At 40.6% G+C, this 11,437-nt stretch overlaps 1 protein-coding gene across 2 annotated transcripts; it reads left to right on the forward strand.

Annotated features, from left to right (window-relative positions):
- Positions 1-329: 329 nt before the first annotated feature.
- On the forward strand, positions 330-9,968 carry LOC115022176 (mitochondrial import inner membrane translocase subunit TIM44-like). 2 transcript variants are annotated; one of them, XM_029453087.1, is made up of 13 exons: positions 330-450; positions 1,629-1,733; positions 1,985-2,149; positions 2,304-2,384; positions 2,575-2,724; positions 3,486-3,619; positions 3,768-3,853; positions 5,692-5,784; positions 6,272-6,396; positions 6,904-6,954; positions 7,303-7,392; positions 7,978-8,088; positions 8,617-9,968. In XM_029453087.1, exons 1-13 carry the CDS (start codon positions 373-375, stop codon positions 8,734-8,736), a joined length of 1,389 nt encoding a protein of 462 aa, XP_029308947.1. In that variant the 5' UTR covers positions 330-372; the 3' UTR covers positions 8,737-9,968. The 2 variants fall into 2 exon arrangements, with proteins under 2 accessions (XP_029308947.1, XP_029308948.1); XM_029453088.1 differs by lacking the exon at positions 330-450 and adding an exon at positions 471-704.
- The last annotated feature ends 1,469 nt before the right edge of the window (positions 9,969-11,437 follow it).

The following is an 11,437-nucleotide window of genomic DNA, read 5'->3' on the forward strand; positions in this document are numbered from 1 at the left end:
TAAAAGAAGAAAAAAAACAAAGTCTCACATTATTTTTATTTGAATCACACACAAAACATTGTGAACATTTTTGACTTTATAAAATAATTCTAAGACAGCTTTTTCTTATACATATTTTAGTACTATTCTTTCAGGCAGAATGTATCATTATGGCCGACTTAATCTTTTCTTAATCTCCCCCCCCCCCCCCCCCCACTTCTCAAACCAAAGTTACACCCTTGGACACAGTTGAGTTTGTGGCATTGTATTGTTATAAAAAGACAACGCAATGAATTTTCTTTTTAAGGTGAGTTTCCCCTTTAAAGTCATGCTGACCGCTGGCCCCGCCCCCAGTCCGCCAGCTCTGCTCCTATTGGCCGGGCGGGAGGTCAGATGCTGCAGCAAGGATGCACGTGCACCTCCGCGCATTTCAAGATCAAGATGGCAGCCTCCGTGTGTCGGTGCTACGAGGTTAGACAACCATTCATGTCCTTCATTACAGCTCTTAAGTCTCCTGTGAATAATTTGTTGAAGTGATTAAACATAAACGGCTTTCATTTAGTTTTTCTCACGTCCGGTTCTATGCTGGGGATTCCGTAGGGTGTTATTTATGCAGCAATAGCGCGAGATGTCCGATAGAAAAGGCCTTGTTGCATCAGACGGACTGCGGGTTCTCGATGTTCTTGTTCACCTATCATCGTCTAACAATTAACTTATTGTTTAAGGTTTGTTGGTGGAAAGATGTCTGTGTATATGGGCTTAAGACCGGTAAAATGTAGTTAAAAAGAGAGCCGTTTAGACGCATACATGTAGCCAGGTACTGACGCGTCGTTTCAGTTATAAACAGGCGTTAGTAATGGTGGTATAATCTCTTGTTTAATTAAGTAACTAACGTTTATACCGTTACTCCAAATTCTGTGACTCGTCATATTCTGTGACCTGGCTGGGAATTTCAGCTATCTTGTCAGCGCAAATGGTTTTATCATAGTTAATCTCGTACTTAATAAACATGGTGTCCCTATAGTATTTAGTTAAAGTCTTACATGTTAGGTAACTGTGTGACACTAGAGGTACAACAACAACTTGAAAAAGACCAACTGGTCCACCAAACACGGTCTTGTTAGGTGTACAATTTTGCTGTCCCATCTATCAAAATGTAAGACTTAGGTAACACTCATCATAATACAGTATCATAAAAACAGCACTGACAATATATGTGAAATTACTTTTTGTGTCACAGAATTGTGTGTCAAGTTTAACACTGGCACACATTGAATAACAGTCAAAGAAATGTTACCACTCATAACTACCCCTGCAAGTACAGACGGGTGGCAAATGAAAGAAAACAAGTGACTTTCAAAGGGCACAGCTGTTCTAGAGGCTTGTGGGGACCATACCTTACCAACACACTTTATTTTGGTTTTTCTTTTAATAGTCAACCGTCTGTTACGTGTTTTATGTGTAACATGGCGATATGCAAATTACTGCTCTGCAAACAACCAAAACAAATAGCAATTCTCCTATTTTATATCTTTACTCATCGGGGAATGACTCCGTGGTATCGCATTAACCACCTGTCACTTATTCTCCATCCACTGCAGTGTTGGCAGAGTTGTTTGTTACTCACAGTGCCTTTCTCTCCCTTGCAGCTGGTTGGCAGACGTGCCTTGGCCCTCTGCTCCCGGCCTCTGGTGTCTTCAGTGTGGAGAGGAGATGCCTACACGTTACATAGGAGTCCAGCTGCAACTGTGCAGGTGCACACTGACTACTCCCATTTACCTTTAAAAGACACATACTCATTGTTAATTATATCAAAGAAAATTATCACTAGTTTGTGTAACTTTAAAGAATTAATTTAAGTTAGGAAGTTGTGTTTACTTATCTGTCAGCTTTGTTCGTTCATACCAAATAGTGCAGGGGACTCTGGTATATGTGAATGATCTGTTCACTCTATCTAAACGTATGTCTATCTAACTAAAGTCCTATTTTCTGTTTATCTCATTAGGTGCGATATGCGTCAGGACGTAAAGGTTTCCTGGGAGAGTTTGTGGATAACCTGCGTCAGGAATTTGGTAAGAATCAGGAGATGAAAGACAACATAAAGAAGTTCAGAGAAGAGGCCAAGCGGCTTGAGGAGTCGGATGCTCTCCAACAAGCCCGCAGGAAATATGTAAGAACACTATTCAGTTCGTAGCCTCTGTGATTTTATTTAATCTCTTATAATAATGATTGATTTTGTTTTGTAATTGATCTGCATGAACAAGGATTTGCTTTACATTATTTATTTATTTTGTAACATGCTAACATTTTTTTTTATTCAATAGAAATCTATAGAGTCTGAGACAGTGAAGACTTCAGAGGTGTTTAAGAAGACCTTTGGTTCTCTGTCAGAGACGGTAAAGGAGGTAAGGTGTCTTTTCTCTGGTTTACCCATAAAATATGCTGTGGGTGTCAGAAAATACAGGGCTTCAAATGGGAAAATAAAGTTAGGTCTTCTTGGTTTCTGGAAAAGGTCACATACCATATATTTAACTATAATTGTGTCTGTCCTTATGTGGTTGTTTGTGTATTCACGTATTGCCATTCTGGCCATAGGGTCTTGAGGAAGTGAGTCGTTCTGACATCGGGAAGAAGATCAAGGAAAGTGTGGAGGAGGCTGCCAAGACAGCCATGCACTCTGCTGAGTCCGTCTCCAAAGGAGGAGAAAAACTGGGCAGAACCGGCGCATTCAGGGCCATCTCACAGGTCAGAAGAGAAGAAATAATATCCATAAATCAAAATGACAGCGTTTCTCAACATTCAGTGTTGGATACATGCTGTGATTTTGAGTCACAATATATAATCTTTTGATCATGAAATGTTAAAGCTAAGCAGTGGTTTATGGGAGATCATTCTTTATATATTGACATTTGCAAAGGTTAATGTGTGAATGAAACATATTCGCCAAGGAAGTTATGTTTGTCTGTTTGTCGGTAGGATAATGTAAAAACAACTGGCCCGATTTTCATGAAGCTTGGTTAAAGGGTGCAGCATGTGTCAAGGAAGAACCCGTTAAGCAGATCTGAGTCACGGGGTGAACGCTGTAACAATGCGAGATGGGGCATTTGGCCTTGATGGAGGTCTCTGCTCTGCGAAAACAAGTTGCTTATGTGTTCTGTACTTTCACTCCAGTTAGTTGTTGCTAAAATTCTGTCAATATTTGTCTGAGGCTGTTTCATATAAATGAGCATGTTTAATGTAGATATTTACAGAGAAATATACTGAGAAACCACAATGATGTCAAATAGCGGATGTCAGAGGGTCTTGTAGGTCAAACCGTCGACCGTTGTCACGCCAGCAAAGCATTTGGGTGAAACATACTTTCGTGTTTAGGCTCCACACAAGACCTAGACTGCAGTTATTCAGCTTAGATGGTGTACTGAACCAAAAGTCCTGCACTGAACGGTTCGGTATAAATAAACGTACTGATACAATAGTTATAATATGACTGTGTGTGATCTGTGCAGGGTGTGGAGACCATGAAGAAGGAGATAGATGTTGGGGATGACGGAACTTACAGAGCTCCCTCGCAGCTAAGGAAGAGAAGCGATTTCTCCTCCCAAGGAGCCGACAACGACTCCAGAGTGTTCGAGGCCAATGAGTGAGTGAAACCTGTTTCCCCTCTCACCTCCTCTTCTGTCAGAGTATATCTTCACCTGGACAGTGTCTGTTCCCTATTAATGTATAACCACACTTGTTTTAAAACTCTCTAATGATGGAGGGGATTTTGCTTGTATTCTGTGATGCAGAGAGGCTATTGGTGTCGTTCTCCACAAGGATTCAAAGTGGTACCAGCAGTGGAATGACTTCAAGGACAATAACGTAGTTTTTAACAGTAAGGAAATCCTGTGGACTTATTATCTCACATACTGTGTTATATAATTAATCACTTACATCAGGGGTGTCCAAACTACGGCAGTTGGCCCGCGGTCCATTTTTAATTGGCCCGCAGCTAATTCTAAAAGTATAATGGAATATGGCCCAGATAGAAACTTGTGCTTGAATGTATTGTACGTCTTTGTTCTAGCACAGAAACACAGTTTTGACTTGTCAGCTAACTTAAAACATCAAGTGTCAGATAAAGCTTGTGCTTTAGATTTGTACTGATTGCATGTGATGAGAGCACAGATGCGACAGACGGCCGCACAGCTGTTAATTTGTTTTTGCGGGGAGTTGACGATAACTTTTGCGTTACGGAAGAGCTGCTTGGTCTTAGGAGTCTAAAGGGCACAACATAATTCGAGCACGAGGACTTTACCACAGAGAATTTCAAGCGTTCCTGTCTGATGTCGATGCTGAATACGGGGACGCACTCCACCGTTCTGATGTGCGCTGGCTGAGTCATGGCTCCGTGCTGCAGCGGGTTTATTCCCTGAGATCAGAAATCGATCTGTTTTTTAAAGAGAAGGAGCGACCTCTTCATGAGCTGAGTGAGCCTCCATGTTGGGCAGACCTGTTTAGTTGATCTTACTGGTCATCTCAACACTGAACAAGAACCTACTGCGCACATGAAAGCATTCTGTGTGAAGCTCCGTCTCTTTGAGACACAATTACGCAACGTCAATGTTGCGGACTTCCCCACGCTGTCCGAAATCAAATGTGCTTTTCCAAAGGCCAAGCTTTCTGATAACAAGGGCAAATATGTGTCTGTGATCACGTCTCATGACAGCATTCAGTCAGCGCTTCCAAGATTGTTCTATCATTGAGAAATAAATCGAGCTGTTCCTGATGAATGCAGAATGAGTTTAAGAGTCTGCAACTAGAACTTATATATAATAATTATATACGATAATTCCCTGAAGAATCAACATCAGCTTCTCTCCCTCCCCGACTTCTACCGGAGCTTGGAAAAGTTTCCTCTGATGAGACGCCACACACACAGAATGATGAGTGTGTTCGGCTCAACATCTGAGCAAACATTTTCTGTTAACTCTGAACAAAAGCAGGTTGAGAACCAAAATGAGCGACAGCATCTCTGTGATGTCCTTCGTATCTCAACCACCAACCTTACTCCTGACCTGCAGCATCCTTCAGTCCAAAGTGCAGCATCACTGCTCCCACTGAGTGCAACGCTGTTCCCATTATAGGAGAGTTAAAACATATATTACACATATTTTTCAATAAATTCATTCAATTAAAGTTGATAACATTTTCTAACTAACGTTAGTTGATGTGTTAACAAGCCCAATAACTTATTTGTGTAACAAGCTTGAGATACCCCCCCCCCCCCTTTATACAGGGCTGTGAAGGGGATCACCATCCTGGCTAAGAAGCAATCTGAGGCTCCTGTTTTGAGAATGAGCTGCAAACCCTTATTGTAACAAATTAAATGAAACCTCATTAATAGAAAGATGTGATGGAGGCTGTGATGAGGCTGCCCACCCCCCTCCTTGAGCATATTCAATTATCAAGCATAATCTTCCTACATTTGATAGATTTCTTTTAAGGCAATACACCTCACCTCGAGTGAGTGGCCCAGCCCTTCGTATATCTTTCTGTATGTGGCCCTCAGTGAAAACAGTTTGGACACCTCTTACTTACAGTATGCACATGTGTCATTTCCATTAATGGCAGCAGGTGGCACCAGATTCTCGACAGTAGATTGCTTTATGAAACGATTGTATATATGTTTTATTATCCTCACCCCCAGTGTTGTATTTGTGTTTCCTGCAGGATTCTTTGATATGAAGATGAAATATGATGAAAGTGACAATGCCCTCGTCAGAGCATCCAGAGCTGTGACGGACACAGTCACTGGCTTCCTCGGTAATGCTCCATTATTATCTGATAAACTGATCTGCATACAGTTTGAATGAAAATGTTTTTCCTCAACAAAACTTGAACGCTCATGTCATGAAAACATTATGTGACAAGACTTTGGCCCTTTCAACAATCAAGCAGACATTAACATGTATGCCCATTTCAACCATAATAACTATTAATTAACTTAATAAATCCTGCAGTTAAAGAAAAGATGTTGTCCAGTGTTGAGAAGGGTGTTGTTTGCAGCTGCATGAGTCACGTTGTGATGTACTTACACCATCTCGGCTTTCACTCAGTCTCTGTGTCTACGAACTGAGTAATGGACAATCAAATAGTCGTACCATGTTGTGGCCACAGCCTGTTTTATAGATAAACGTGGGTATAGGAAAAGACATAAGATATAAACCTACGTTTGTTAACATCCCATCTATAGTATCGACTGATCTGTTTGTTATTGCTGCTGTTGATGTTGAGGCCGTTTGTTTTCCAGGCGGTCTTTTCTCTAAGACAGAAATGTCCGAGGTCCTGACGCAGATTGTGAAGGCTGACCCCACCTTTGATAAAGACCTTTTCCTTAAACAGTGTGAGAAAGACATCATCCCGAACATACTGGAGGTAAATAGACTCTTATACTCTCTCGGTTTGTCCTTGACTCTAGCTGCTTTATTCAGTCTCACACTCTATTTGCTGAATACCTGAGGGTATTTCACTAAGGATGCTAAGAAAAGACTTACTGATGGAGGTCTTACTTCATTAAATGTGACATTTTATTCCAGTTTAGATCAGATTAGATAAAGGAATTAGTTTTAGAGTTAGTCAGGTCAGGCTGGAGTTGTCAGATCTCAAAACCATTTCTAATCAAGCTGAGCAGCAAAAGACGTTATCTGAATTATATATTTAGAATATTGAAAGAATATATACATTACTAGCTAATAATTTAAGGCTGGAAATTGGCAGCCACATCAGATTGAAAGTGGTCTACGGTTATGTAATTGCACTAAATGTTGGGAAATGGAATGAATGGAACAAAGTAAGTTTGGTTTAGTGGCTCAGCTCGCTTTGTGAAATGCCCTTCTGATGTAAACAATCATCGTTGACACAGTGCCGTTGTCCTTTCTGCAGGCTATGATCCGTGGAGAGCTGGATGTGTTAAAAGACTGGTGCTATGAAGCTGTAAGTTAAACGCTGCTACCTTCTACATTTTGCATTCAATTAAACTCCAAATAATACTCCAAATCCAAATAAATAATACAGCATGGAAGGTGAAATGTTTTTTGTATTTCAGTGCGACCTCAGCAGCGTCGCTTTATATTGTGCTATATCTTGTAATATATTTACTTCAGACCCTTTCCGCGTCTTCTGTCGATGTTTGTATTTGCAAATAGGCACAATGACCTTTTCAGAAATAGAAACCCTCACAAACGGGGAACTACTATGTAGGTCCGTCCCCTTTAGTTTCCGTATAGGTTTGTGCGAAGCTTCATTTTCATGCCAAATGTGTTTTCCTGTACCTGTCCTCAGACGTACAGTCAGCTGGCTCACCCCATCCAGCAGGCGAGAGCGCTGGGGCTGCTCTTCCAGTCCAAAATCCTGGACATTGATAACATCGATGTAAGTGCTTTTACACCAGCCATCACACACTTTACTGTGATCTCCAATGTCTAAAGAACGATCAGTAATTATCTTCACTTTTCCTTCTTTATATATTTACCTGTTTAACATCCACTTCACTTACATGCACATAAGCAGACATCAATCATTGTTCTGATACGATCCATGATCCCGAACTGTCTGCCAACAACTGTCATTGATGTATAGGCTACATCGAGTGTTAAGTTATATCCAGTTTTTTACTCTGGAATGTATGAATCTCCTTTGTTATTTTAAATACTCAGGTTAATACTTTAGCACTATAAATTTCATTGTGAATGACGAATACAAAATGCTGCCAGAAGTTCTATGTGTGAACGTTTTAATTAAAGAGAAGCAGCAGTATTGCATAACTGAGTCATGTTATGGGCTATGCATTTCTTCCTTTAGGGGAGTAGAATATTTGTTTCACAGTTTGAGCATGATGTTTGTTGGATGGCTGGTTTAAGCAAAGTGCATCCGTATCTGATTGGTGTTGAGCCATCCCTGCTTGTTAAGTGTGTTCTCATTTAATTAGGTTGCTCATTGTCTCTCCCTGTGTTGTAGCTAGCGATGGGTAAGATGATGGACCAGGGCCCAGTGCTCATCATCACCTTCCAGGCTCAGGTCGTCATGGTGATCCGCAGCCCCAAAGGAGACCTTGTGGAAGGAGATCCGGTCAGTAAACTCCTAATTACCAGAGTTGTGAATCTGATATCAATGAGTTATTTCAAGGAAGTAAACAACTCAAATAGCAGATGTTAGATCAGCACTCCATAACATGGGTCCCATTCGCATCTGTCTTTATTACTTTGAATTTCCCAGGTTTGATGTAACAATCGGACTCAGGCTTGTTTAACTAAATGTAACTTAATGTAACTTATACAGTAAAAGAAAAAGTATCTGAATATTTTAACATATTGCATCTAATCTGTCCAGGATGTTGCATGATACATCCTGAAAGACGTTAAATGAGTTATGGTGGTTCATGGCTCTAGTTCTGAAATTTGAACTTAAAGGGATAGTTTGGATGTTTTGAAGTGGGGTTGTATGAAGTACTTATCCATCTGCTGTAGATGCACTAACTATGGATAAGTACCTCATACAGCCCCACTTCAAAACATTCCATTAAGTCTAGAGAAGCCCTCCACCCTCCCCATACTGTCCCTCCGGGACTCACCCTCTGCTCTCCTCCTCCCTCAACAGGAGAAGGTGATGAGGATGATGTATGTTTGGGCGTTGTGTCGTGACCAGGAGGAGCTGAACCCCAGCGCAGCCTGGAGACTCCTGGACATCTCCGCCTCCAGCACAGAGCAGGCCCTCTAAGAGGAGGAGGAGGAGGAGGAGCACAGGTGAAAAGGCTGGCATGGGACATGCAAACTGTGAAGAAGGGCAGAAGACAGAAGGATGTGCCTGGAACACCTGCATGTACTGACTCACACATACATTAGCATCTGAGCGCAGAGTGCACCCATGCTCCCGTGTCATGCCAGACACTCACATTTCCGATTGCTACCCAGAGAATTTATGTGCACATGTATATATTCATCCACCTTATGGTGCGGAGATATACATGAAGATAGAGACAAACTACCGGTATATGGTACATCAATAGAAAACTATGCGTCCACCAATATGTGTGCGTCTCTTTCACTGGTTAGCTCAGTGTTTGGGTTTCCAGGTGGAGAGTGAATACTGAACTTTTTAATTAATGTTTGAATGGATGGAACCAACCTTTTCACCAACTGGCTAAAAGAGGAGCCTATACCATTCCCCTCAATGTCCCCTCACAGTCCCTCCATAACAGGCTGGTGGCTCTATCCAAGAAGATTGGAGGAAGAAAATGGACCTGTGACTTTACCTGCTGGTCTTGGAGGGACGTCTGAAGCCTAAAACTAGGATTGATGTGACCACTGTCTTCGTCAGATGATGTAAACAGGATATCAAAACGTGGGCAGTGGCATACAGCCTTGTTGCATCAACAAACATAGCTGAGTGGGACAGCATGAACATCTTGTTAATCAGGGCAAACAGGCTTCAAGTTAAAGGAGCAGTTTACCAGTTTACTCATCACAAGTAAACAGTTTACTTGTTTACTTAAACAGTTTACTCATCACATCATATACTTAGCCTGTGAAAACAGTTCATGTCATCTGTAGCTCTGGAGGGAGCTTTCTACAATCCCATAATAAAAAATAAAAACCCTGATGATTTCATCAGTTACCTCAGATTGGGCTGAACATATATGGGATCCTGTGTTTTTGAAGCTTGACCTATACTATGGAATAAAAGTCAAGATATCTAAGCTGCTTCAATTTCAACCATTTTAAAATAGGTGTCTCTTGTGAGTCTCCAAACTTCGTGCAACTGCTGTACCTTTTAGATTTAATAGTTTCATCATCTGCCTATGTCTGTGATCTGCCAACAAACTTGTGAACACTTTGCCTATGCAAAAATTAAACAATTGCCCATCGAGACATAGTTTTCGGAAAGAAAAAGGTTGAAGTTTCCTTTTAGTGGGCCAAATGAACATTAAAGGAAATTCATCTCAAGTACTTAAACAATCAGCTGTAGTAGTTTCTGCTGGCATTCACATCAACAACTTGTCAAAACCTTAATGGTACAACAAGTAAGATGAAGTTTGAACCATATAATGTAGCATATGTCTAGACAGGGTTCATGCTGTCACGTGCACTGTAGCTCAGAGCGCCCGAGAAACCACAAGAAAACATGTTCCTGTGTTTGTGTTTGAAAGGCAGCATGTTTTCTCCAGTTGCAGTGCTTTGAGCTCCCAGTCACTGTATATTCTGTACGCCCTCAATAAGAACAACTGTCTTGTATCTACATATTAATATCAGCTCTCAACTCCTTGTGAATATATTAAATGTCGAGTACTGCTTCTTTGTAAGTTTGGTCGGGACCACATTCAAATGTCATCGTAGCAGCCTTTTTGTTTGAGGATCATTTGCCATCTCATGTTGTACATTTTACAGCCGGTTGTCTTACTAAAATACTTGTTTACTTTCATGTATGTTGTTTTTCATGGGGTAAGTGCTGAAGATGAAAACTTGAATGAATAAGCACATTGCTGTACTGTTGTGTTAACTGACATTTATACTGTGTGGGCCACTAATCACACGTCACTAAAGATGGAACACATTTTGATTGTACTGTAACTCTGCCCTTGACTTGTTTTCATTCATCTCTAAGGAGCGTCCATCATCGTGAAGAGTCGTTGAGCATTTGAGCATGTTTTGTTTGTATATGTCATTCATGGGCAAAGCATAAGCTGGGAGATGATCCGTTACTAACTGGAATTCATGACTGAGTCACACGATGCTCGATTATTCATCCTGGTGTGTGCTGATGACTTTCACTCCTGGGGGTGAAAAATAAAACCCAGCAATAAGGGCAATACTTTCAATGAACAATAATAGGGAGGAATCATTAATAAATGTGCCTGATAAACTGAAGGAGTAGACTTAGGGAAAAACCTGTGGCAGTGCTTAATCAGAAATCACTCATTCAGTACGAGTGTGGATGGAGGAGGTTTTACCTGCTGACAACTGGTCCACAGCGAAATATCTCAACAGGTATTAGTCAGGTGCTGCATAAATAAGGTATGATTGGTCCCCACACAATTCATCTGAATGTTTTCTAGCCCTCAAATTCATGGAGCATCTTTGTTGAGTTTGATCTTCAGCAAATCTTGCATGAAATCTACTGAAACCCGAGGCCAAATTCTGTCCACGTCATAAGCTTTCCACTTATCTAGTTATCGACTATCAGCCAAAATGTGAAATGTCACACAAAATACTGCTTCTCATTTAATGCCATTAATTGCAAAGCCAGAGGGAATAAATCATTGAAATGTAATAACTGAGGCTCAACAAATCACTTTGTTCTCCTATTGGATTATATTGGGTTACAAAAAAATTAATATATATATATATATATATATATATATATATATATATATAGTGATAACATATAATTATTTGTATATTTTTTATATATATGTTTATTT

The sequence above is a fragment of the Cottoperca gobio genome, chromosome 17 (assembly GCF_900634415.1).
Source record: "Cottoperca gobio chromosome 17, fCotGob3.1, whole genome shotgun sequence".
Classification (NCBI taxonomy): Eukaryota; Metazoa; Chordata; class Actinopteri; order Perciformes; family Bovichtidae; genus Cottoperca; species Cottoperca gobio.

What these genes read in the sequence shown, in the direction of transcription:
- LOC115022176 (XM_029453087.1), top strand. Translation starts at nt 373, where the DNA reads ATGCTGCAGCAAGGATGCACGTGCACCTCCGCGCATTTCAAGATCAAG. An exon ending in CCGTGTGTCGGTGCTACGAG is followed by an intron (nt 451 to 1,628) that starts GTTAGACAACCA and finishes TCTCCCTTGCAG; the next exon opens with CTGGTTGGCAGACGTGCCTT. An exon ending in AACAAGCCCGCAGGAAATAT is followed by an intron (nt 2,150 to 2,303) that starts GTAAGAACACTA and finishes TTTATTCAATAG; the next exon opens with AAATCTATAGAGTCTGAGAC.